The sequence below is a fragment of the Camarhynchus parvulus genome, chromosome 3, assembly GCF_901933205.1.
Source record: "Camarhynchus parvulus chromosome 3, STF_HiC, whole genome shotgun sequence".
In the NCBI taxonomy this organism is placed as follows: Eukaryota; Metazoa; Chordata; class Aves; order Passeriformes; family Thraupidae; genus Camarhynchus; species Camarhynchus parvulus.
Genome location: NC_044573.1, coordinates 87,652,615 through 87,680,495, shown reverse-complemented (window position 1 = coordinate 87,680,495; position 27,881 = coordinate 87,652,615). Strand labels below are relative to the sequence as shown.

Genomic DNA, 27,881 nt, shown 5'->3' with positions numbered 1-27,881 from the left:
TGTTGGCAAAGGGGAGGAAGATGAGGATCTAAATATTGAAGACTGCTACGTTCCCCAGAGATCTATCTATGACACTGTGCGGCTGAATGAACAGATCGATTCAGGCTCCAAGGGCAGCCTCTCCTCGAGGCATTTCACAGACCGGACCTTACCCTACAGTCACAGAACACTGGACATCAGTACTTTGTGCTCCAATGGTGCCCTTACTTCTTCCAGTGTTTTTGAGCTCCGAAGCCGTGAAGCTAACAAGTTAGATGAGAAAATGATCTTTGATGCTCTTAAGCTGAACAGCGATATAATTCGGACAGCTGGGTTGCCCAAGGTGAAGTCTCACACCGAAAAGAAGGAGCACAGACGGTCGTGGAGAATGCTTGTTCCGCCCAGCTTTCCCGATTACACTAATAGAAGTGAAAGCTCCTTTAATGAAACTGCTGATCCGTCAGAGGCAGCTAGACTAGGCAAATGCAAATGGGGTACGAATTCTCTTACCTCGGAAGAGGATGATTCTGGTTTATGCAGCCCTCCAACAGAAAGGGAAGATAAACAAGATATACTTTTAGCAGGGGAGCAAACTCAAATACAAAGTGTGTCTTCTGCAGAAGATATCCACGTAGTATCCAAGTTCAGACCATATATCCCAGCAATTTGCAGAGAGCAGCAAACCCCACTGCTTGCAAGCATGAGTCTCCCTGTCAAAGAAAACTGCAGACTGGCTTTGCATGATCTTTTACCCTCTGGAAAAGTAAAACAAAACAATGCCCAGACGTGTGAGAGTGATCAGGAAGAGATGGAGGGGAAATGCTCTCACTTGCAAGGTTTCAAAGAGCAAATTCTGTCACATGAAGATCCTCTTCAAGGTGATGGAAGAAGTATTACCCCTGACAAAAATGAAGTGGAAAATGCATATGAAGTTCATGAAAAAACTAAAATACAAGTCACAACAGTAGAGGAGGATTATGTGGATGATGTATCTCTTCATGTAGGTGTTTATTACACTAATGCTGCTGTAAATACCAGTGACTTGGATTTAGCAAAATACGAAATTTTATCTGATATGGAGGAATGCAGTGTAGCATGTACAGGCTCAAATGAAATGGCATTTTCTGTTCAACAGCTTGAATTAGATAGCACTGTAAACTGCTCAAAAGTTTGCTCAGAGAGAAATAAAGGCAATATCTGGACTACTGGCATCCAAGACACCTTGGATACAGTCTGCAATGGCCTCTTGTCCCACAAGGTAACTAGAAAAAAAATCCATAGGTTTATGAAATAGTTGTAGTTTTACCATAAAGATATTTGTTTAAAACTCTTAAGTCTTGCCATCATTGCAAAATCGTAACTTAAAAAATTATTAATTAGGCAGATGCAGTGATCAGTGCCATTTGCATGGCACACATGGGGCGTCCAAAGTGGGTGAAATAGTCAGTGTGGGAAATGAACTGGGGGCAAAGTCTGAGGGGGTGGTTGTTACTCCAGCTGTTTGGCGCAGGGCTGTTACTGCCCAGCTGCTGCCTGCTGCTCCCGGCCTGGAATGGCTCCTCCGTGCTCTGTCCTGGTGCTCGGTGCCTGCCCCGAGTGCGGTCGCGGGCTGTGCCATTCCAGGGCAGCCGCGGCCATGTGTTCGTGAGCAGCCTTACTCATCTAGGTAGAAGCAACAGTATCAGATGGTTGTGGTTTCCAAAGCAGGCAGATTAAAAGCTCACCGCCTCTTCTGAAAGATGCCTTTTGCATTTGTGTGCCAGAAAGCAGATCTGACGTTACGGTAGTATTTTACAAGCGCAGGATCTTGCAGTGCTTTGTGAGTGCTGGATGAGGTAAGAGAGTAAGGGAAGCTTTGTAATAAGGAAAGGGTGTTTGCCGGGTCTGTAATTTTTTTCTTCCCACTCTGGTTGAAATCTGAGATACTTCAAGCTTTGTTGCTAAGTTGTTCTGGTAAACTTTAGCCTCAGCAATAATTGTAATTTATTTTAAGCTTTTCTCCACAAAGAATGTGTGCATTTTTAAAGGGCAGATTATGTAGATCAGTCCTCTCTGTGGTAGGACGTTGTTCTCAAACGATGAGACTTTATAGCACATAAAAGAAGAATTTGTTATTGATTCTGTGTTGAAATATTATTCTGCCTCCTCCTTGCCCTACAGTCAAGAAAAACACATGCATTTTCCTTCTAAAAGCAGCCAACTCATTGCACGCTCTCAGTTTTCATGTAACCACAGTCGTAGAGTTTTTAGGGTTTTTTTTTTTGTCTGTAGGACAAATCTCTTAGGGATGCTTAATTTATTTTACCCCTCATGTTTAGTGTACTTGCAGTAGCTGCTAGATTAATTTGTCAAGCTGGTGGAAGTGTGCTCAGCCACCTGAGGTCTGCAGCTTTAAAAGGAATCACTTGCCACAGTGTGTTTGGTGCAAAAGAGGAGAGATGCTGGTACATTGAGAGTGATCTCTGCTTTTCAGGATGCTGAGAAAGGTTGCTTTGAATGCACTAAGTGTACACCAAAACTGTTACTGAATGCTGCTATAGAAATTGAAGGATTTAGGGTCAAAAGTTGAGCATTCTTTAGCATTGTTTATTCATTGCTTATTTTTCACTGGCCTGTGTAATTAATTCAGGGGCTTCAGGCCATTTTCTGATCTCATTGACACTTGTGTCAGTGCAGCTTAATGCTGCTGAATACAAATGGAGATTTACATTGCTGTTGCTAATGGTAATAATCTGGCTCTGAAAAAGCCTAAATACCTGCAGGAGTAACATAAAGCAAACACAAAACTGTTCAAACTGTTGTTGGGCACGGTCAAAGCCTTGGCAATTAGCAAGAGTATCCTTTGAATGAAAGCCCATTTTCCTGGGTGTCTGCCGGGATACTGTTTCAACAGCATCTGTAGTGCCTCCTCCTCACTTGTTACCATTATAATCTCCTTAACAGATCTCAAAATATCTCTTCCTTTACTGTTTCTTTGTCTTAAAACTTTGGTTTTAGTTCTATTTTGGAAAAATGCCCACTTGTGTCTCTTGGTCTGTGCCATTTTTTGTTAGATTTTATAGACAGATAAATAAACAGATGAGTTTGTCCAGTCTTTTTTTTTCCCTTTCTATCAGAAGTTTTCTTTTTTCAACCCCCAAAACTTTCACCACCTCTGTTTTTCTCTGTTCCTTTCCTTCCTATCTAAAACTACTCATGGAAATGTATGCCATTTCCCCTTCTATGATGCATTGAATTTACTCTGTTTAGATTGAGTCTATTCTGTTTAGATTTATTAATGGTTTTTTAGGAAGGTCCTGACAAGGAATGGCTTCCTTTCTTCTAGACACCAGTTTAAAGTAACATTTTTGTTGCATACTGTCATGTAAAAATCATATGCATTTTATGACTGAAGTGTACCATGTTTCATGTCTGTCTTGGGTTTCAACTGCAGGTATTCCAGAAAGAAGAAATTGAGCCCTTACAAGTAAAACAACAGGAAGTAAATTGGTTGGGTCAGGGCCTTATTCAGAGTGCTGCTAAAAGTACCAGCACAGAAAACCTTGAACACGACCTTGAAGATGTCAACACCCGATGGAAGACTCTTAATAAGAAGGTTATTATCTTGTATACTGTCCTGCTTTTGTTATGTTCTGCCTTTTGATTATTTGCTTGCTGCTGTCTTTCAAAATACAGGAAATTAAATATTCACTAAGAGTATGAGTTGTATTTGCTTTACACAGTCACTTTGTTTGTAATTCTAAGGATAAGATTTATATTGCTAAAAGCCAGAGGTGTTACTGTCATTTATAAGGTTTTGCCAAACTTTCTCTAGGTCTCTTCTAGATTTTTATTCAGGAAAGACTCACAGAATCATGAAATAGTTGGGGTTGGAAGGGATCCCTGGAGATCCATTCCCACTTTCAGTCATTGTTTGCATGTTTTTTCAGCTTGTTGTATTTGCTCGTGTACACTGTTGTACCTGCACAGAGCAATGATACAGCCCAGCTTTGTGTGGCTGGTGGAATGTTTCTTTTACAGCACCTCAAGGACTGTATTGCTTGAGGCATCAGAAAGTACCACTGCTTTGAAAAACTGGATGTAGATGTTTTTCTGTACTTTTCAGAAGTCTTCCTTCAGCAGTAGCTGCTGTTGGAAATGGAAAGGATGGGGAGTAAAAATGGTGCTCATCTTCTTCTGCTCTCCTCCTGAAAGAGTGACGCAGCAGAACCAGATACACCTGTGGTTCACGTATTTGCCTTTCCCGTTTTTATTTCTCATTGATGGCATTATTGGGCCTTATTAAAAGCTGTTACTTTGAAATCCTGGCTCATTCTTTCTATAAGGAAAACAAAGACCATCTCAAATGCAAACATCCCATCAGTATATTTCATAATATTGTAGCTACATAAAGCTGAGTAACTTGTAAGGAATTACTAGAGCAGACTGACTTACTGGGAGTCAGTTTGTTCTTTTCATTGCATGTCTCCAGCCCCAGTTAATGAATTCGGATTCATGCTGAATTGTGACATAGTGGTGTTATGAGTAGTTATAAAAACAATAGTATTTATTAGTGATATTGACAGCTGTTTTACAGATTTTGACTAATTATTTCACAGAAATAAAATGAATAGGTGAGATCCTCTACTGTTTTTCAGGTTGCTCAGCGTGCTGCACAATTGCAGGAAGCCCTCCTCCACTGTGGGAGATTTCAGGATGCCCTTGAATCTCTGCTTAGCTGGCTCATTGATACAGAAGATCTTGTGGCTAATCAGAAACCACCATCTGCTGAATTCAAAGTTGTCAAGGCCCAAATACAAGAACAGAAGGTAAGTGAAATGGTTTCAGAATCTCTCTCCTTCCACTGGACCAATGAGAATAAATTCCCAGTCTTTGGCAAAGCATAATATCTATTCAAGTGTATTATATTACACTGGGGTGTGCTGAGGTGTTTAAAGGAACCATCTGTTCAAAACTCAAGACTCTGTCAAGGCTTGGGAGGAGTGCTCATCTTCTTGGATATAAGACAGAGTGATACTGTGCAATCTGAGCTCTGGTTTGTTAACATTATCTGGAAAGGATGTTAAAGATCCATTGGAAAGAGAGAAAGCATAAAATCGAGTATTTGGCCATTTGAAAGGTAGGAAATAAAACATAGTAAATTTTCACTCTAGTACTACCAAGATAAGATTGCAGATTATGGACTTAAAACCTTGGCTTTTGATCTTCATATGATCATTGTTGGTAATTTAATGGAATCCCATTGGGAAGTGGCCTGTGCTAATGTAGAAACTATCAGTGTCATCAATTTTGGCATATTTTAATAGTGGCTATAGAAAAAAGAACTATAATGTAGCTGATAAAACATACAATTCATGCAATATGGCCCACTGCCACTCAGAGATTTAATATAAAGTTATGGCCAGTACAGGTGGTTGTCCTGTTTGCGGTTGCAAAATGTTAATGTGTCCAAAGGAACCTAGGGAATGGAGGAAGGGGGGATTGCAGACAGAGGCACATTTTATTCTTCACAGAGAAGTTAATGTACTACACTAGACTGGTGAACTCAACTGTATCTCATATAAGTGATGAGTTGATTATACAATAGTTTTAGTATCCATTTTCTCATCTCTCTATGTATCTGAATTACCTCTGTGGTGCCAAATCTGGCAGGGCATGCAGTTTCCCCATAAATGTTCCTATAAAATGTAACTTAATTCTAGACAGCTGGATTCCCCCAAGGATGTTATGTAGAACTTTGTCCTCTATGTGTTCACTCTTTGGGCTGCCATACATCCTTACCTCAGAGAAACCAGGGTTGTTGTTTGGGCTTCATGAACCTCCAGTGTTCTTAGGAAAACAACTGAGAAATTAAAATGAGCCTGTGTTGGTCAGGGAAGGGGTTGATGTGTGTGTTATGTGTGTCTCTGATTGGCTTTGTTCACATTTTTATCACAATATAAGCATTGTGATTTAGTTTTTGGTGTTGGGTTTTTTTTTTTTTGTTTTGTTTTAAGGGCTTTTCAAGAAGTCTACTGTTTGCATTATTGCAATATTTCTTAATAACCTGGTGCTGGATTGCTCTCTCTGCAGCTCCTGCAGAGGCTGCTGGATGACCGCAAGCCGACTGTTGAGGCAATCAAGCGCGAAGGGGAGAAAATTGCAGAGTCAGCAGAGCCTGCTGATAGAGTGAAGATCCTGAAACAGCTGAGTTTCCTGGACAGCCGATGGGATGCCTTGCTCAGTAAAGCTGAAACAAGGTATTTGAAATTCTTTCATGGGTTTGAGAAATGTAGACATAGCATGTGATGGATGTTTAGAAGCAGCATGTGGAACTCCATACTGTGAAGTACTACCATGCTTTTTATTGCATTATGTCTTTGCGTCTTGATGTTGATATAATGGGTCCTCTGAGGGAAAAGTGGAGAAAAGTGATCTGAAGAGACAAAAAGCTCCTTGAAAAATGTTTAGTCTTATGTGATAATCTGCTAGGTTTATAATACTAATACTAGCTATATGTAGCTAATTCTGAACAATTTTAATTAATTATCTCTGTTAATTAATTAGAATTAAAGTGTTTTGAGGTAAGAACCTGTTTTGCAATAGAATCAAGTGCAAATTTTATACCTAACAAATAATAATGATATTCTGTTGGAACTTCAAAGTCCTGAATTACTACAAAGAAGAAATTGCTACAATTCTTTCCTTTTTTTCAAAATATTGTCTGCATAATTAGTTTCTGCAACTCAGAGGTCATCATAATGTCAGTTGCAGATGCATGCAAGGTACTGAGCTCCCTTAGTTTTCAAGAAAAAAAAGGACCTTTAAAGTATATAGATATATGTATTCTAGCATATATATATATGTATATAAAAGAGAGAGAATATATATATAGATTATATATTCTATCTCTTAAAAGACATTGAGGTCCACTTCAAGTTCCAATTGGATAAAATCAAACCAAGTCCATGCACACAATATCTGTGTAAACACAGACTTACATTTCCGAGTTGTTGTCAATGGATAAAATACCTGTAAAGTTATGAACTGGAAACTGTCTTTGAATAAAACTGTGTTGAAAGGGTTACTCAACATGTTTTCTGGGTGGGGATTTGAGAAGGACAGTCTTTTTCAGAGTAGAGAGAAGACTGTATGAGACAGCTTGGAAAAAGGCCTATAATTGAGAGTAAGAGAGGACGTGGGAAGTTGAGGAAAAATTCAAAGTGCACAGTGAAGCTTTACAGTGAAGAACAAATGGTTGTGTTGGGACTTAGAGTAGCATTGAACTCATCTCACTTCTGCTGTCTTGTATTCCTTCTGGTAGCCTCTCTTTAGCAGAACCTGTTTTGTTACCTCATACTAATAATAGGATTATTTAATTAGTCAACCACTAATAGACCATTATTTCCTTTTTTTTTTCTTTTTTATTGAAGGAATCTGACTCATTAGCTGGGGTAAATGTTAATGTCATATTTAATTTAATAATATCCTCCCAGACTGGTGATATCTAATTACAAATGAAATTGCAGCTTTTTCCAAGACATCATTATCTGCAAGCTTGTCTCCATTGTTCTTTGGCTGGTCTCTAGAAATGAAGAAGGAGTTTGAAGATGATTTTGAAAACTATGTAGAGTACCCCACAGAGTGTTCCATGGCTAAGTTTGTCAAGTCTACCTTGTTTATAAGCCTTGGAAAACACATATAAATGTAGCTTTTATCTGGAACAAGATCCTCATTTGAAAAATGTTATTGTGATGTTTTCATGTAGAACAAATCTCTCCTAAAAGTCTGCTTGAATGGTATTTGTTCAGCGCTGCTTATAGAGAAGACTTTGCTGTAATCAAGAGTCTTCTCTGACATGTAATAAACTGAATCAGAAATGTTTTAGATACTGCTTTTCTGTTTTGGAGGTCGTCTCTGTGCTTTATTAATGTTGTCTCATTAACTTCATTGAGAGCTTTTATCCAGGACAAGAGAGGCAAATTTAGAACCAAATAATTGTGTTGTCATCATTGAAAAAATGTTTAAAGATATTTTACAACACTGAGGAAGCATTCTGGTTCAGTAAAGCCTTAGCCTAACTTTAAAATATGTATAATAGTCAAGGGAATGTAACTTTATGCTTTGAGACAGCTGGAAACTTGAGAACTATCTTAACTGGCTATAAAACAATGTTTTGCTGGATTGAGTGCTAGATTATTTTTAGCAAAAACTGTATGAATAAAGTGGTATTATTTTTATTTTCAAAACTGGTATATTAGCCAAATGCCTTGGAGGTGTTTGTTTGTTTTTAATTTTGTTTGATTTTTACTTTACCTTGCTTTTCACTAAGTATCATGGGTATATGTCTGTTTCATTTGGTGACCCGTTCCTACAATGAGATTGAATTATTTCTGGAGTGTTTTTCAAAGGATTCAAGGGACTTTTTTCTTTATTAAAACTGTTTGATACTCACTTCATCACAAAAGATAACCCTTCCCTGGGTGCATTGGTAGGAACCGTCAACTGGAAGGCATCTCGGTGGTAGCGCAGCAGTTCCATGAAGCTCTGGAGCCACTGGTGGAGTGGCTGACAGCCACAGAGAAGAGGCTTGCAAATGCAGAACCCATTGGGACACAGGCCTCCAAACTGCAGCAGCAGATTGCTCAGCATAAAGTAAGATACAAGCCACTCACTTGCTTTGGTCATTCTTTTTAGATGCTTCTGTAAAGCTGGCAGAGCTGTTGCACTGTGCTCATTTCACCATACTGTTTCATTTTTTTTCCCTTGTAATTTAAGTTTTATACATTTATGTTGACAATATGTCCTTTTTTGTTCCATTTTTCTTGAGTTCCACTTAAATTTATTTTATGTTTTTCTGATTTTCTTTTCCATTATTCTTCATTATTGAAACTAAAATATAGGCCCTAGAAGATGATGTCCTAGCTCACAATAAGAGTTTGCATCAGGCCATTAGTGCTGGTCAGTCTCTAAAGACTATGAGCTCCAGGGAAGATAAAGATATGGTGCAGGAAAAGCTAGATTCTGCTCAGGCACGATACATTGAAATTCAAGAGAAGAGCAACAGCAGGTCTGAACTTCTCCAGCAAGCTTACAGCAATGCTCAGATTTTTGGGGAGGACGAAGTTGAATTGATGAACTGGCTGAATGAAATCCATGATAAACTGAACAAATTGTCAGTCCAAGACTGCAACACAGAATTGCTTGAGAAACAGCACTCTGAACTACTGGTATTTTGATTTCTGTTCATTTCTTATTTAATTCATGTTTTTAATTTGATTTATATCCCCATACATCATTTATTTTCATTAATGTATTTTGTTTAAAATGTCAGTATGCTTATTCTAAATAAAAATAATATATTTTTTTAGGTCTATGCTAACATAAATGACCTTTATTCATAGGATCTTCAGGAAGAGATTCTTCTTAGAAAACAAAATGTTGATTTGGCTATACAAAATGGCTTAGAGCTTCTCAAGCAAACAACAGGTGAGAACTTACATAAAACTATAATTTGTCATACTTTTTTTCCTTGTACTTGCCTAAGAAAATTAAAGTGAAGCTTGTAAATATGGTTCATATTTACTGGTTAAAGCAATCATAGTTGTTTGTTTTAATAAGGTTTGAGGTCAACCTAGGCTATGTTTTGGGGCCAATTTTACTTTTAATGTAAGTAAGCAAAAGGCCTTTTTTGCCTGCAGAGAATTTAGCCCTTGAATCCTTTTATTATTTTAAGTGGAAAATTATTCTAGTGAACCTGCATTCCATTCCTAATAGTGAGTTATGGACATTACTCATAATGGAGGGATGTTTGGCCGTGGACACAGTAAATTCCCTGCAGGCATCCGCAGATGAACAAGATATTAGACTACCTATTACTGCAAGGGGAAAGCTTCAGCCATGGGAGCCAATACTGTGGGAAAAGTTGCATTCGAGTTATACACAATGTGTCTGTTCTGTAGATCAACATCTGTCCAGATTTTCCTATACTTATAAAGTTCTTGAACCCTTTGAGACGTACATATGTTTGTACAGGGTGGTATTATCCTTTTCTGTTCCAAACTTTGACACTACACATATTCTATGATGGAATCTGAACATTTCCAATATTAAGGCTAATAAATTTCAATGCATTGTTTTTCTTTTAGCCTTTTGAGTTGTGTTTCAAATGGACAGCAATGAGGGTGAATTGTGATGTCAAAATCTAACGTAATTGAAAGTCTAGTTAGTAATAGATATTTTTTTGTTCTTTACATTTTCAGCAACACTTTTATACCTTTTATTTGGCCTTTTAAGAAGTATTGTGAATTTAAGGGTCGATTTTTTTAATAAGAACATTTCTGTTTAAAATTGATTTAACTCCTTACTTTGTAATAGTTCAGTAAAGCAGAAAAAAGACAGAAGGACTGATCCTGAACTGAGATAAGCTTTGTAGTTCTGTGGGTTTTAGTGATGGTAGGATAATTTACAATAGTTGAGGATTGGCCATGTCACCTTGTTTGGATTATTTTATAAATTAAATATTAGGTTTCCTGTAATATGCAGAGTTTGAGATTTTAGTTTTTTAGTTGTGGTGATGTTTTTTTTTTTTTAATATTTGTGATCATGGGAAATAACATTCCTTTAATATTCTAGGTGATGAAGTTGTGATTGTTCAAGATAAACTGGAAGGCATTAAAGCGAGATACAAAGATATTACAAAATTAAGTTCTGATGTGTCCAAGACTTTGGAGCAGGCTCTGCAGCTTGCAGGCCAACTGCACTCAACTCATGAGGAACTCTGCAAATGGCTTGATGAAGTAGAGATGGAGTTACTCTCATATGAAACTCAAATACCAAAGGGTGAAGAATTAAGCCAAGTACAAGAAAGACAAAAAGTAGGTTTTAGAACCTGTGAATTATTCACTGTTCTGTGATTTGGTGAGGTTTTGTGTTAATTTATGCTTGGTATGAAATAGTTTTTTGAATAACTAAATTTAGTATCAGATCATTTGACTAAATGTAACAGAAGTTAAGAATCAAACTCTTTTTCCAGAGTCATCTGTTATAATCACTTATGAAATTAGGCTGAGGTTTATTTTTAGCACAAGAGAAGAACAACATTTTTGTTTTATTTGAGGAGCTACCTAAGACTGGGAAACTTCATAAACTGTCAAACAAAGTTATTTTAGTTCTTTAGATGTGACATGGATAAAACCCTGTAAAGTGTCAGCATTTTGAACATATATTATTAATTTTGTTTAACAAGATCTATTTCAAAAGAAAAAATGCAGTGTAAGCTGCATGGTAAAGAAAATGTTGAGGGTGGAAGCTTAAAAAAATCTATTACATTTCTTTAATAGATGAGAAGTTCTATACAGGTAAAAGCTCATTCCTTTGTGCGAGTGTGTGCTTGAAATTTAATCCAGTCATTGCAGAAATAATTTGAATTAATCATATTTTGCTGTATTGCCTGCTGATTTCATTTGCTGATGATTTAGTTCCTTATGGAGTTGCAGTTCACAACCATCCATTAGTTTTATTTTCTTTGGATGCTTCACAAAGTACTGACAATTCTTAGAAAATTTTCAGACAGTCATACTGAATGGAGAAATATATTTAGGTTAGATTTTGTGGAGAATTCTCTTAAGAATCACTTACCTTTCTGTCAAACAACTTAGAGTATCAAAAAGGTAATACAGTTTAGCTGAAAATAAGTATTCTAAGTTAGCCCTTTGTTTTGTGTGGGAAGCATTTCAGTTCTGGACTCATGGAGTAGTTGAAAGAATGAAAAATCTGCAAACTTTGTATGTTCTGTTCATATACTGCCATGTTTAAATGGTTTAATTGTTTTAAATGGCCTTTTACAGGAGCTGAAGAAAGAAGCAAAGAACAACAAAGGCTTAGTGGACACTCTGAATGAGGTTGGCAGTGCCTTCCTGGAGCTGGTGCCGTGGAGGGCCAGAGAGGGGCTGGACAAGATGATAACGGAGGACAACGAACGTTACAGATTAGTGAGTGACACCATCTCTCAGAAGGTGGATGAGATCGATGCTGCCTTCCTGAGGTCCCAGCAGGTACTGAAAACTGTTCTTTGGACAGTAACAGTCTCTGGACATGTGTACTGGAACAAAAGCTGTCCTATAATAATGCTGCCAAAAGTTTGTTATGCTTGAGCAGCAAAATGCCCATTTGAATGAAATGGGATTCCAGTGTTAAAATATGAATGCCAGAGATCTGTTAATCTGTGCTCTGTTGTCTCCCTTTTTGTTGATGCAAACAACAATATTTTAGCTAAAATTGCTGTTAGTAATCTGTGGCTCCTTAAGTCAGAGTTTGCTTAAGAACTTAATGGCCCGGGTCTTTTGTACATCATGTTGTGTTAAGTAAAATATGGGCCAAGATCTTGAGCCACTTTTCTGGAGGTGACACTGATATTGCTAGTCTGGCCATACCTTTTAGCATCTGCTGATTGCCTAGCTCCTCTGCACATTAGACCATTAAAAGTTGGATGACCTCATTCAAGCTGTAATGGAGGATCTAAATAACACTTTTATTAATATCCACAATGCTTTTCTTCTTGGGGTGCAAAACCTGAGTTATTTAATATGTGGAGGTTTCTATACATGCACAGAAGTATATGTGGATACACTTTGAGAGTTGGGCCCTAATTTTGTCACTAAGTAGTCTCATATTTAAACCAGCTTATAAATGCGTTGTGGAAACAGTTTTCCAGTTCACGCGTACAAATATTGGTGGAGACTTCTCCTTTTGCTGTATAGTTCCCTTAAACAGTTGTAAGAAGACAAGGAGAAAGCGTGTGTCATAATTTCAAAATTTGCTAAAAGCTGACTAAAAGAGGCAGTAATTCAGATTGTCTCTAACTGAGCCTAAAAATAACTACAGGTTTCTTTTTAAGGGGTTTGATAATTAATATTTTCCCATAATCATCTCATTAACCTAATCCTCAAAAATGAAGGGTGATTTTTATTTTATTTTTTAGTGAGTGATAAGATGAGATAGGGGATTATATATTGGCTCTCATTCAGATTTTCTAAATTCCACGAGTATATTGCATCCTCTAGCATAAGTTGAGCAGTTTCAGATCCAGACGTGAAAATTCCAGAGCTGCTATTCCACTAGCTAATGTTGGAAGGGCACATTGCACTCTCATCCTGCATACCCCTAACCTCCACTTCAGCACATCATCACAATGAACTCCTATACACCATATCCTGTGATAAGTTTTGGGTGGCTTAATGGAAAGGGTAAGATACTTCCCATTTAGCTATGCAAAATAAACATTTTTGGAGAAGCTCGTGCTCTTTCAGTTTGCCCTGTGGCAATTTGTTGAAGTGCCTATACTATTAAGTTTTGACTGGAGGACGAAGTTGCTGAGAACACGAGGCTTTGGTAGGAGTAAGTGTGGGTTTCATGTCAGATGTTCCTGGACACGAGAGGTGAGGAATGCAGCAAGAAGAACCACAGATGATTAGGCAGAATAGCTTCATGTTGTGAATGGAAGCTGGAAGAATAATGCAATGCCCAGGGTTTTTAACTACCTGGGCAAAATGGTCCCAGACTGATAATAGAGATAAATTCAGCTGCACGGTTTAGCCTTCATTTCTCAAGACTGAAGGCCTTGGTGGGGTCCTCTAGTGAAGGAGTCCTGTGTAGAAACACAAGGTCATATTCTACCTGTTCTTCACTCTAAAGCAGCCATAGAGAATGCTTTAGAAAGCATTCATGGAGAAAATCACAGCATCATCATATTCAGAATTCAATCATTCCTGATCAGAAGAAAATGTACCACAATGAACTATGCTTGGTTAAACTGGATGGGGATTAAGTAGGTGATTTTATAGTGACTCCAAGTGTAGCTGAGGGCTCATAAGTAACTGCCATGTATAATGGGAAGAAAACATTTCAAATTTTGGATGCAGAGAGTACCAATTTTATGCTTTTTATTCCTTAATGTTGTTTTTAAGCATCACAAATTGAAAATCCTACACCTTCAGCAAATTGAGTTTCGAGTCCTTCCCTTCCTCAATGAAATTTAACTTAGAAGTTTCAGTGCCTTGCCTTGGTTTTGTTATTTCTATTAAATATTTCCTCAATATTACTTACATACCCATGAATATTTGGTATCAGGAAGTCACACTGCAGTTAGTTTGTACATCTAGCACGTTTGAAATAATCTTCACCTTTTCAGTTGTAAATAGATGGACTTCTGAAAACCTTGATTGTGAACTGTAGTTTCTAAAGCCAGGATTTAACTAGCACTGGTGCATATGCTTCATGCTAATGTTTACAGTACTGATTATTTCAGAACATACCTTTCTAGTAGGATGTCACAATATTTAGGACAAGTCTTAGTTTCTGTTACTTTAAATGAGAAATGACATATAGTGAAAAAGAATGTTCTGCTCTTTCACGTAACAAATGAATTATAGAGGCCAAAAAAGATTGACTCATAAAGAATGAAATCTCAGAACTGTTTCTTTCATTTTGTGGGACTCATGATTAACCACTAAGACAAGTCTGTGTTAGTGACTAAAGTGAATCCAGTTATATTAAGGAGCAGGGCTGTTATGGACTACAGCCATAAAGGCACAGATCAGCATATTTTAAAGACAAGTGGGACTGAGAGTGTTCAGAAGATTTCTGAGCAAAGTGTGGGCATCAACAACACAAGTAGCGGGTTCTGACCTAAAACATCCTGAGAGACTTTCACAATAGCTCAGGGCTATATTAAGGTTCAGTTCATTTTGGAGAGGGAGCAGAGTTTTAATGAATTCACTAAAAGAATTCTTATTAGTTTCTACAATGGGCATCTGATACATCCCATAAAACATTTCTCTATGGCTTAGGCTCAAAGCTGCCCTGGTTGAGTACTGCAACATGTGCATGCTAAAATGCATGCCTATAAACTTGTTCTGAAGAGAGAATGTATGATTTGGTTTTTTTTTTTTAATTTGCTCTCACATTTCAGAACACTTAGATCCCCACATTCTTAATTTCATGCTTTTCTTTGCAAATTAGTAAGAAAATCCTTTCATTATATTAGTGCTTTTAGGAAATTTCTGAAACACTTAAATGTTGACTATTGTAGTCAGAAGTTAATCTAAAAGTCAGAAGGAAAAGGGCTGGCTGTATCCAAATGCCCAGGAAAACTTTTGCATTTAATCTGAGGCCTAGATTTGGATGAAATCCTGTCTTCTCTAAATTCGGTGACGTTTTTGCACTAACTTATCTGAGCTGTGATTGTTTTGCCTTGATCATTTAATACCAAAGCAGCTCTTCAGATTAATAGGGTAACATCAAACAACTGTGTCTCAGGATAATTGCAATACTAGCAGTAATAATAAACACAGAGATGAAAAAGACATGTAAAAGTAGAATAAAATGAAAACAAGCAGTCTAGTTAAAACTCTGAGATTATCATTCTTTTTTATTTTCTTACAACTGTTAGAAAGCTGTAGGCTTTGGAAAAAATTATTTGCTTCTGTTGCTTTGTCATGCTTATGAATTAAGCTGCTTGTATTACAATCCCTCAGAACCATTTTGGGCATTGTATTTCATTTATAAAAAACTCTCAAATGGAAATTGAGAAGCTATCTTTCTAAAAATTCAAAAATATGCTGTGTAATCTTCTTTAAAATTTTTGAAACTCTTATTCTAATTTCATGTCTGTAGAACTGCTGAACTAATTCTTGTTTCCCTCATTTAGTTTGATCAAGCAGCTGATGCTGAATTTGCCTGGATTGCAGAAACAGAAAAGAAACTGATGTCTCTGGGTGATATTAGGCTTGAGCAAGACCAGACCACTGCTCAGCTGCAAGTTCAAAAGGTAAAAGAAATGCATTTCCAACTGTCATGTTAATTATTGGCCGGCACACTCTCCATCTAGAAAATGTACTGGCGTGGTTTAATTTTCAATCCAGTCATAATTAATGCATTTCAAAACCAGCTTTTGCTCCAAATACTTCTTAAAAAATTATTATTCTAACCAACTTTTATTGTGTTTCAAGGCTTTTACCATGGAGATTTTAAGGCACAAAGATACTATAGATGAACTTGTTAAATCTGGGGATAAGATTATGAAAACATGCACTGAAGAAGAGAAACAGATGATGAAGGTAAAGTTCCTTAAATTGCAGCTACAGTGGTAGATATGCAGAAAATGTACAAGTAGAAGGATTCCTATAGTGTCTTTTAAAATACTAATGAAAAAGCATTAATTACAGTCACTTCCTGCCTGAGGCTTGTAATGCTAGAGGAAATGCTGTTGTGCATTGCTCTCCTTCCTTCAGGATGTTAAGAGAACAAACACTGTGTACTTGCTTCTTTGCCTGACACTAATTTGGAGCCCCATTTGTCATCTTCATCCATAGTAAACAGTATTTTAGCCTATAGATGATTGAGTAAAGAGGTGTTAGTCATCTGGGTTGATGTGTGGAATCTGGCAGTTTATCTTCCGAGTTCTTTTGGGTCGGTGATGCTCTGGGCGTGAGCATTTCTGTGCCAAATTCAATGGCTCTGCACCTCAGCGTGAGTCTTTACTTTCATTTCTGCTGATTTCCATGTAGGCTTTGCTTGCCAAGATTTTTCCATTCTGTCACAGCCCATGAAAGGCATTCTTATGACTTTGTTTATTACACACAGACACAGAGAGCCCAACGTCAGGGCTGCAGACATGTAGAGATGGATTTTTCATGTTGGCATTTAGGAAGGATTAGTTGTGGGATTGGGATTTTTTTGCTATATTACGGTGAGGCTGGATATGTTGTGTAAATTCAGTCCTTCCAATCCATGAAAAACAATGCTTCAGTGATTGTGTTCTGCTGCAGGATCTCTAAATAAATTTGATTTGCTCTTAAGTGGAATTTAAAATAGATGAGGTGTTCTGCCTATGAAACTGTAGTCATAAGGCAGAGCAGTTTTGTGTGAGTCTCTGCTAAATATTTTTATTTGTCAAAAATACTGTGTATCTGTGTGTTAAGGTTATGTTCTGTCCTCTGGATAGCATCTCTATACTTAATTTACATGCAAGACATAACAAATGAAAGGATAGCTTGTTCTGCCAAAGGGGAAAAAAAAAAGCTTCTTCATATTCAATGTCTTGCTTATATGTAGTTTTTCCAAGGCTAGGATTTGTGTGCATTGTCACTTGTAATATTTCATAAACATGATAACATGGGCAATTTTCCACAGGAAAAATAGAGCTAGTATAGCTAGTTGATACTGTCATTTATTATTACATGCCCAAGTACATTAAATTAGTAATGTATAAGCCTTATAGTTCTATCACTATTATGTATGTTATTAATGGTAATACATTCTCATTAAGTAATGTAGGCTAATCTGGAAAATAGTGTTTTGTGGTTTCTCTTACAAGTTTGTAAGTGACAGTTGCAACAATACATCCTATTATCTTGCCAGAGTGAAAAAGAAAACTCCACCAAAAAAACCACCAAACCAAACTAAACATCCCAACAGATTTTGTGTTTTTTTCGTCTTGCTTTGAATCAGAAATGCTGTGGAAAACTTAGCTTCTGCCAAGTGTCACTGAAGATAAGTGTCTGCAGTAAGGAAGTTGGGCTAAGATCTGCAGTCAAATCATTTGCATCTTGACTAGAAGCTCTATGAATAAAGTGTTATTTGTAAATATCACTACTGTTAAATATATTCTAATTATTTTGCAAGTACTCTGTCAAATTCTGGTCTCCCTCATTGTTGATTCTGTCCACCTTAAACAGTGATACTGTAGAAACATCAAAACTGAAATTTTATTCACTGTGAATTGGTGCTAAAATTATCAAAGAATGTTTGGAAATTAAGGTAAGAGACACATGGAAAAACATACTTTTTAAAAATTAATATTATTTTGCAGAAAAAAATTGAAAACCTCTTGCAGAAATATGACCAAGTCTGTCAAATGAACTCAGAGAGAAACCTCCAGCTGGAACGGGCTCAGTCCCTAGTTAACCAGTTCTGGGAGACTTATGAAGAGCTTTGGCCATGGTTAACTGAAACAGAAATGATCATCTCTCAGCTTCCTGCACCAGCGCTTGAATATGAAACACTAAAGCAACAGCAAGAAGAACATAGGGTAAGCGTTTTGCTAGTTTTGAAAAAGAAAGTGTTAAATATCAGGAAGTACTTTGCTTATAACTGTGGAGTACTCTACAAAATTCTTAAAAATGAAAGAGGTACTCTTCTGTTAAAAAAATTTAAAACAATAATACAGAGTATATACATTTTCAGTCATGTCTCTGCTCTTTACCAAGCATGTGCATGTAAGCAAGAGTCTCTGGGGAAGGCAGCAAGGGATGTGTAAGCATAAAAGAGGGCTAAAGGGTAATAACTGCAATTGTCCTAGGAGAACTGAAGATGTAAAAGTTATTAAGAAGTGTATTTGAAAGTACTCATTAATGTCAGTACTGGAACAAACCAAAACAGAAACAGAAAGAACAGATGTGGGATGTTGGAACAAGAAACAAAAGGGGGGTACAGTCTGTACACAGATATGGACATATGCTGATCTTATGTATGAATTAAAAAATTAGCTTTTGTTTTGTTGGTAACGCTGAAACTAAACTTAGCTGAGTAAGGAAGATGAACAATTAGAGGGCCAAGAATTGATTGCTTGGCTATCAATCCCCCAGTAATTTATCATGTCAAGAACGTTTGTTGTGCAATAATTAAATAATTGTTTACCATAGCATCACAAAATAGAGGTGATAGTGTTGTAGACTGGCCACTGTATGGTTCTCTTACATGGATATATAATCAGTTTGGATAAAAATTGAGGTGTTTCATAGGTGTCTGCTAGTATCCCATGGAATCAGATGCAACCCACTGAGGTTAAGAACCTGCATGTTTTGGCAGATGCAAAACCTGCATGGCCACTGGAGATACCTGTTTCTCCCTGCTAAGCATGGAGTAACTAGTGGGTTTTTTTGTTTCAGCTGCCTCCATTAAGTGACTCAAGTTAGATAGCATGAACCCTGGCTTCAAAGTCTTGTTTACTTTGAGACTAGCTAATGAAATGTGCCACTCTTATGTACTGGTAAACACCAGGTTCACTCATTTGTCTTGCTATTATGTCCAGAAAGAACAAACATGTTCTGTTAAGACTAGCTACATAACATAGGCTTTACAAACTACCTTGATTAGTCACTGTGAACCATATCATGCTTGCTTTACTTGCAGGATTGTTTCTCCTGTACTTTAATCATGCTGATTCTATGAGAAGCCTTTCAGATGAGCTTCTATTTTTGCCTTTTCCCCAGGCTGTGCCATTAGCTGAGATTTGTTTGTTAAATTGAAGATTAATGTCAGGCACTTTTAACACGTAATCTGCTCTGAAATCCTTGTTTGCTAGAATTGTTTATCCAATAGTAGATCATGGAGAAGACCAAATAATTTGTTGTTCTGTTAAAAAGAAGAAGAAGAAGAAAAGGTAGCTCTCAAATGTGAATGAGAACTTAATGTTTCTGTTCTGATGTATTTACTGCTGACTATCTTTGTTCCAAGTTGTGGAATTCATAGAGTTGATTCTATGTGAGTAACATGCAGTTAGTTTGGTTTAAAATGAGCTGTTGGCAGAGTATTTTAGCATAAGGTTTAGACTCAGAAATGTGCACTCTTTTGGCCTTGTGTCAAATTATCTCTTTGTGCTCAAAAATAATCCACACAAAATTATTTTCTAAAAATTTTCAAACTGTTCTTATAATCTCCTTTTCCTCTTCTAAACTAATCAACATTGTTTTTTCTTGTGGCAAGGTGTACAAATGAAGTTACATTCAAAGTAAGTAGTTAGAGTCAGGGGAGTTATTTTCATTTCTGTTTTGTCATTGGGAGACTGAAGAGTTGTGTCACTGTCTTCCCAGTCTCCTCAACGTCCCCTCTTCTGGGGAGGAGCAAGAAAGAAAGCCAGCATCTGGATTCCTTTTTAAGGGAAGGACTGTAGTAAAGAGAGGAGAACTTATTTACACTGAGACTGATATAGGCTCTTTTCTGGGTCATCATTAATTTAAACAGACTCTCAGCTGGGAGGAGCAGTGCATGTACCTCTCATGTTCCTGCACTGAGCTATTGGATAGAAATGCATGGAGTTCACAGCACTGAGAGGGACAGTGCCTCTCACAAGACTGGGACTTTTCTGGAAAGAGAGGGATGAGATGAGAAAGTAAATAAAATGAGGGAAGGCTGGGGCTGCTCACACAAACAAAACCCTTTCCCTTTTGTCAGTTCTATGGATGCAAGCAAGAAAAATCTGAAATCTTTAGACAACTTGGAAGACACCTTGTGACATTTCACTTCCACAAGCCCCCGCACAGTCTTCAGCACAGTTTTTGCTTCTGGGGTGGATGATGAGAAGGAATAGACAGCTGAGATCAAATATAATGCCCTTACTAATTACTTGTTAAACATAGTGTAAGTTAAATAATAATGTTGTTATAAAGACAGAGGGGTCTTGTGGCCAGAAGGGGCGATGGTTAAACAAGGTTGATAGGTCTCTACTGATCACCCTTGCTTGTCCTTTTGCCCTTTTCACTGATTTCTTTGACCCTCCCTTGTGCTGGTTTCCTGTTCTTAAATCAAGGATAATTTGAATTAATTTTCTTGCAATGCTGGTACCTCTTTCTGTGATGCTCTTCAATGAAAGGCTTTGCAGCGTGTGACCAATATCAACATGAAAAGTATATATGTGGTGGTGTGACGCCCATGTCTGGAATATCGTTGCCCTTTCTGTCATTATAGGTGCTAAATATGATGGGCAATGTCTGTTGTTAGCATCATATGCATAATTAGCATCTTATATTTTGCCTGTAATCATATGTCCTGCCAGAGTGTTTCCAGTGTGTCTCTAGTTCTGATGTTTTATGCCTGCATAGTTCTGTGTTGGAATAGGAATGGTCACTGGCAAAGCAGTCATTAACTTTATTTCTGCTTTACATTAAGAGGAAAGGTATTTGTTTGGAATTTCTTGCCAGCTGGATGTGTTGGAAGTGTGGACAGTTGTAATGTGGTGGTGCAAGGGTAAGAAACTGATAAGTTATTTCGTTTGTTATAGCAACTGCGTGAGCTGATTGCTGAGCACAAGCCTCATATAGATAAGATGAACAAAACTGGGCCTCAGTTGCTGGAGCTGAGCCCAGGAGAAGGCTTTTCTATTCAAGAGAAATATGTGGCAGCTGACACCCTGTACAGTAAAATTAAGGAAGATGTCAAAAAGCGAGCACTGGCACTGGATGAAGCCATTTCTCAGTGTACCCAGGTATCAATTAAGGTTTAAAGTATAATTGGGTTCATTCAATGGAAAAATACACATTGTCATCTTACATGGTTATATCAAGCTACTGTTTTATCTGGATTTTTCAACCTAATGGTCTGTGAATGTTCATATCACTGCTAATGGTATTGATTTTTCTGTATCTTCAGGGGTTATAATTTTATATATTGGTCAGTATTGTAACTTTGCAGCCATTGAAAAATGTTAAAGCTGCTCAATTTTTAAGTAAAACTAGTGGTCTAAAAATGTGGCATTTGATTTTCACTTTTATTTTCTCTTACTGGTCTGTTGCTAGCTGATGCTTCATTTGTAAACAAATGTTACTTTTGATCAGTTAACTTGGGTATAGTTATTTCTAGAAATTAGCAGCTGTAGTTAACAGTTGGCAGTGGAACTAGTGGGTAGTTTAGCAGTGGTAGTGGCATTGGCTCTTTGCTGCAGACTCTGAAAAACATAACATGCTGAAACTGTTACAGAAAAGTATTACCAGGAAATTTAGACTTCACAAAATGCCATCAGCGTAAAACTCAGGCCAAGCCCCCAAAAGCTGCATATTCTAGCTTCATCAGCCTATGAAATGAACTTCAGTAGAGTATTGTCAAATGCTGTGTTCTAGCAACTCTAAAGTATTGTTAAATATGGCTTAATTGTCATTAAATTCACACTGAAATTTTTTCCTCTACCCCCAATTCAGAAAAGAAACTCAGTAAAACTTTGTACATAAACCCATACAAAAACCTGAATAAGAGTACTTTGTTCCATACTGCTGTTTTTATAGGAAATTCCCCTTTTTCCTCTCTGTTCACTGGAAATAAAAGCTGTATTCTGCTTAGGTCTTCAATACTAAATAAAGAAATACACCTTGAAGACCTTAACAATTCTACATTCTAAGTAATTTTGTCAGCTCATTATAATTAATGTCGTATTCCTAGCCCCTGCAGCTGAGTTTAAGAATGTGAGGCAAAACTAAATGACATTGGATGTCATCCTGCTTTTGAAGTGGTTATAGACATATTTTATTTTATATATATATTTTTTTTCTAAACTTTCTAAACTTTCAGTCATTCTAAACACCTTCCTTATTTGCACCTCTAGAATATGCCTGATTATTTAAATCCTCTCTTTTTCTTTGTCATAAATGTTTAGTCCTCCTCTTATATGGAGCTGCAGTTTGAAAATCAAGATATTTATTTAGTGTTAGAGTCCCTGTTTTGTATGTGATAGACATCAACATGTTGTGCTGACTAAGTACAGAAAGGAAGAATTAAAATGCATTCTTTGCTAACACCTAGAACATGATCAGATGTTGAGAAATTACTGAATTATTTATGCAATACTTTATGGTTCATTATATATACTTAAATGTATACACAGATGGCAAAGTAAAACATTGTAATGCCCACAGAATGTAATTATATAAAATCTTTTTTTATGAAGATATGTGAATATGTATTATCAGATCTCTGCACTATAATGTTTATGTCAATGTTTGTCTAGACAGTCCTTGAAGAGTAATTATTTAACTCTTCAGGTTTGAAATTATATTAAATTGCACTGTGTATCAAAGGAAGGACATAATGTATGAAGCTAGAATGAGAGGTTGTAATGACTTGCATTTTTTTCCTTTTAAGTTCTAAAACACTTTGTCTTATTTGTTGAAGTTGATACAAGGAGACCCACTGAATGCACTGGCAACTTAAAAATGTGATCTGTGTCCTAAAATTAGATGCAAATATTGCCAAATTAATTTCAGTTTTTATCACTTTTGTTAGGTTTTGTTACCACAATGAGTTTCTTGGAAGTCTTGAATGTGAGAAGGCTACTATTCTTTCATAACACATTTTGTTGGCTTGTGTGATATTCACACTTCTAACAAAAACATTGAGGCCTGTAATGCTAGTCACAGAGTCAGATTTGAAGTGGGTTGTATGGTGGGAAAAAGTAATTATATTGCCTATGTATATTCCTTTGAATAGAAGGGATGTAGCTATTTATTCACATAAGGTATGTGAGCATCTTTTCCAAGTGTTGTCAGGAATGCTTTTTGTAGATCCTGGAGAGTCATTAAATGCACCCATGATTTATCGATTTCTTTAATTTGAAAGGGGTGTGGTGGTGCAAGATATTTAGGAATCTATGCATCCAGAAGCATGTAATAAAGGCCAACTTTGGACCTATCCCAAAGGCTGAACCACTTTAACACAGCTGTAATTGAGTTTCTGAGCACCTACCTGGGCTCAGTCAAACATGGAAGGATACAGTATCTATACATGTTGTGTGCTTTTAGCTGCAGAAAGTACCATACCTTTACTGCACTAGCGAGCACCTCCTGGCCACTAACAGATGTCTTTTTGCATGACCTTCCATATAAAGCCTTAATCAGAGGTAGTACATCAGTATGTAGGTCCTAACAGGAAAATGTATGTTTTTAATATTAAAGTACAAATGTTTCTAAAATGATGAAGTCAGAAAGCCATGGCTCTCTAAAGCTACAAACTGCATGAGATTCACAGGACTAACTGTAAGTCCATTTTGCCATGGGTATAGTACTCTCAGAGGGAGTGTCTCAGGAGTGAACCAAACTTAATAGAAAAGTTCTTGAATTTGAGAGAACCTATAATTTTGCAAGGTTATTTTTGTACTTTAGAATTAAAAGAGCCTAGAGGGGAGGTATTGCAACTTGCACATGCATATGTTGGATAGAGATGTCAAGTACTTTTTTCCAGGATAATTTCAGATGACATTTTTTAGTTTGTTGTTTTTTGTTTTTTTTTTTAAATATTCTAAATTGTCTGCCATTTCCTTCTGTCCTGTGGCACCCTCCTAGTTCCATGACAAGATAGATCCAACTCTGGAGAGTCTTAAACGCATAGTTGAACGTCTGAGGCAGCCACCTTCGATCTCAGCAGAGGTTGAGAAGATAAAAGAGCAGATCAGTGAAAATAAGAATGTGTCAGTGGATCTGGAAAAACTTCAGCCAGTGTATGAAACACTTAAACAGAGAGGGGAGGAGATGATCGCTCGCTCAGAAGGCGCTGATAAGGATGTGTCTGCTAAAGGTAATAGACTGAGAAAACTTTCATGTAGTGGAAATGCAGTAAGCTGCAGCATATAAAATTCTTCATTTCTGATGACCTCTAATCTGGGGAATGTTCTCCAGGAGAAGCTGCTTAAGATTTATAAAAACAAAACATCATTTAAAATAATTCATTGTGGATATGACCTTTATTTTATTTTTAAAGGCCATTGTGTTTGTTTCCACTTAACATTATAAGGAGTCCTGCAAAGAATATTTTAGAGTCTAAATTTTAAAATGTACACATGTGTTTCTGCTGTAGAATTGTAGAGAGATTTATGACCAAGAATTGTTTGCCAAGGTAGTAATCTAGTTCCTTTGTTGTTTAGCTGTTCAAGATAAACTAGACCAAATGGTCCTAATTTGGGAAGACATCCAGACCCTGACGGAGGAAAGAGAGGCCAAACTGTTGGATGTAATGGAACTAGCTGAAAAGTTTTGGTGTGATCATATGGCTCTTGTGGCTACTATTAAAGATACTCAGGACTTCATTCGAGAACTGGAGGGACCTGGAGTTGACCCATCTGTAGTCAAGCAACAGCAAGAAGCTGCAGAGGTCAGTAGAAAGTATTTGCTTGATTTGAAGTACTTTATTTATGGTATGCAGAGGAGAAGATATTATTTTGTAAAGACTAAGAGGGATAATTGTGTAGAAATTTTCAGTAATGGTATCTCAAGAGTCTACAGTTAATAACATAGATCAGTGCTTAATTGCAATGAGCATGCAACATGTGCTTGTCATTACATTTCCTTATTTGTTTGTAAATATGTACATTAACAACCATCTCACTGAGACTTTGAAAAGTTGTACATACTTGAGATTCCTCGAGCAGTACGTAACATCCAAATGAAAGGTGGACAATTGTATTATGCTCTATGTATTATCCTCTAAGCCTGTAATTATTTATACTGATAGTTAAATGTTTGAAGGTTGAATGATAACCTCTGACAAAGAAGACACTCTGATTAAAGAAATCTAATTTAAAACTTCCTGTTTACTTTTTCTATCTCATGCAAAATGGTATCATAAACCATTGTTACAATTTAGACTGATGTCAGCTGATTTCATCTGACACTGCAAAGGGATGCTTATTTTCTAAGTCCAAGTGACTGGAAGGAGAACAAAGGGGGAATCCTGCTGTGTTCGGTCTTGAAAGCAAGTTGTACATAGGTTATCAAATTTAGTATTAGCAGTGTTGGCTTTTTTCTCTTTGTAGGCTGCTAAAGAAGAAATTGATGGACTACAAGAAGAACTAGAAGCAGTTGTGAGCCTTGGCTCTGAGCTGAGAGCTGCTTGTGGAGAGCCTGACAAACCCATTGTCAACAAGAGTATAGATGAGGTATGGGAAAAGCAGATGCTTAGGTCTGCTATGTCATAGCTTGCTCAGCTGAAATTTGTATATTCCCTATGACCCCAACAAATTTTTAGAATAAAAATTTTGTGGCAAAAGTGAGACACCACTGAAGCCATTGTGGTAAAGTAAGGTTTGCCTTTTGAGTGAATAAATCTTAGATTAGATTAGAATGTACACACTGTTTTATTTCATTGATTTATGGTTTAGAACTTTTGTAAAAGACATTTTTTTTTAAAAATAGTCACTGATTAATATTGTAGGTGACTATTTCTTGTAAAAAGTAATGCTGGAATAAATTTTGGATATGTATTCTTCATGCCAAGTGAGACATCTTAACTGAGACTATCCTGTTTGGATGTCTATAAAGTACTTCTTATTTCTCCAGTGTTCAGCACTGTATGATTCTTTTAAGGTATTTTTATTATGGTGATGCAACTCTAAATGATTTAGTAGTATTTCCTCTACTAACTTTTGGATCTCTGTTAATAAAAAATATTCAATCAGTATTGAAGTTTACAGCTTTTGTAATTCAGAACCTCTACTGAATTCTGAAAGAAACTAGTTCTGCAGTGATAGGGAGGACAGGAGTGTTAATAAATGTGAACTAGTCATGCTTAGTTTATTTGTACTATTGATCAGTGAAGCATTAGTAAATGCACATTATATAGCAGTAAAATTCTTTTGTCTATGGGAGTAAATTGTGCTTACTTGCAGCTGAATTCTGCCTGGGATGCACTAAACAAAACATGGAAAGAACGTGTGGATAAGCTTGGGGAAGCTATGCAGGCAGCTGTTCAATACCAAGATGGACTACAGGTAAGATGATGTGACATACCTAACCCAGCCTTGGGTCAATGGGATTTAATGTGGTTGTAGTAAAAAGTGTCATGTGATTAGGTAAGTGACAAGTACTGCACTCTGGTTGTAGTGACTGTTTTCTTGAGTAGGCAGGGCTTTTTCTCGAGATTGGGTGGGGTTGGTTTGTTGGGATTTTTTTGCATTAAAGAATGCATATGAGGGGTTGTTTTCTTCGTGTCCATATATTGCACTTTTAGATTCAAAATTAATGTCCCCTTGTTTGTTGATAAGAGCAGTGGTTTTTTGGCACCACACATTCATAGTAGTTCTGCTCAGTTTCTTGTGATAGTCAAGGCAGGTTAAAGTTGTGACGCATTTGGTCTGAAAGGAACAGAGCACAGGTCTGTATACACAATTGCTGCTGTTTTCTTTGAGTCGAAGACAATTACAGCACTTGAATTTTATTCCACCTTATTTATAAGTAAAATTATTAACATAATGTTGCTAAACCATTATTCTTAGTATAATTTATATTCCTAGTATAATTTATCCTGTCACAATACTTTAGAAGATTATCCCCTTTTTAAATCTGGAGGCAAATGTTCCAGCAGTTTAAAGAGATCTTATACACTGTGCTTCCCAGAACTGATGAAATTTAAACAAAAAGAGGGGTTGTACTTTAGATGACCTTTAAAGGTCTCTTCCAACACAACCTATCCTTTGAAACTATGATCTTTTCTCTGTATGTGCTGTTGGGTTTTTTGTAGTTGTATGTTTGTTTGTTTTGGTTTTGTTTGTTTGTTTTTTCTTGGTGGAATGACTGTCTTCCATGGTTCATTAAATCTTTAAAACTGAAATTTCACATGACACTGAGGGCAGTTACTGCTGTATTTGGTGCAGATCAAGCAGCAGACCACTCTTTACTAATAATGCAACATGCCTGTTTTGCAGTGCACCATCACTATGGATTTTTGTCTGGGTTCTCCTGTGTTCCTACTGTGCAGAGATTGATTAGACAGAATCATCTCCATTTGGTTTAAGTGCTTTCTATTTCCTGTAGCTGTACAGAGCACATCCTAGCATCAGAACTGGGGAGACATAATTTTTTTTTTTTTTTAAAGTCACTCAGCATTATCCTTCAGTGATTCATTGTAGCTCAGTTATGGTCCTTCACTGCTTAGTATATACTGAATAAGTAGTTCCATGTTCCTTACACAAGTAGCTTTCTTCAAAAGTTCATAATCCTCATTTAAGGTGTGTTATCTTTCCATTTTCACTCCAAACAACTGTAGAACAGAGTTTGTCTTGTGTAAAATCTGCAATTTTTATGAATCCCCTGAAAGGTAAATACAAGAAGTAGATTGCTACTCAGCATGAATAATTCTGGCAGAATCTTGCTGCTAATAGAAGTCCA

The 27,881-nt window shown here is 36.8% G+C and overlaps 1 protein-coding gene across 9 annotated transcripts in view; it reads left to right on the top strand.

The window, feature by feature from the left end:
* Positions 1 to 27,881, top strand: part of LOC115902774 (dystonin-like) — a 289,291-nt gene that overhangs the window by 220,840 nt on the left and 40,570 nt on the right. For 7 of the 9 annotated variants that reach the window (XM_030946561.1, XM_030946560.1, XM_030946562.1 and 4 more), the window contains 16 exons: positions 3,413 to 3,574; positions 4,617 to 4,787; positions 6,052 to 6,218; positions 8,454 to 8,613; positions 8,862 to 9,188; positions 9,363 to 9,447; positions 10,594 to 10,835; positions 11,808 to 12,014; positions 15,668 to 15,787; positions 15,969 to 16,076; positions 17,831 to 18,049; positions 21,020 to 21,223; positions 24,066 to 24,297; positions 24,644 to 24,870; positions 25,532 to 25,654; positions 26,384 to 26,485. In XM_030946561.1, the coding sequence (XP_030802421.1) occupies positions 3,413 to 3,574; positions 4,617 to 4,787; positions 6,052 to 6,218; positions 8,454 to 8,613; positions 8,862 to 9,188; positions 9,363 to 9,447; positions 10,594 to 10,835; positions 11,808 to 12,014; positions 15,668 to 15,787; positions 15,969 to 16,076; positions 17,831 to 18,049; positions 21,020 to 21,223; positions 24,066 to 24,297; positions 24,644 to 24,870; positions 25,532 to 25,654; positions 26,384 to 26,485 (2,856 nt within the window). The remainder of the gene's footprint in view (positions 1 to 3,412; positions 3,575 to 4,616; positions 4,788 to 6,051; positions 6,219 to 8,453; positions 8,614 to 8,861; positions 9,189 to 9,362; positions 9,448 to 10,593; positions 10,836 to 11,807; positions 12,015 to 15,667; positions 15,788 to 15,968; positions 16,077 to 17,830; positions 18,050 to 21,019; positions 21,224 to 24,065; positions 24,298 to 24,643; positions 24,871 to 25,531; positions 25,655 to 26,383; positions 26,486 to 27,881) is intronic. The other 2 variants (XM_030946564.1, XM_030946568.1) reach the window with 1 other exon arrangement.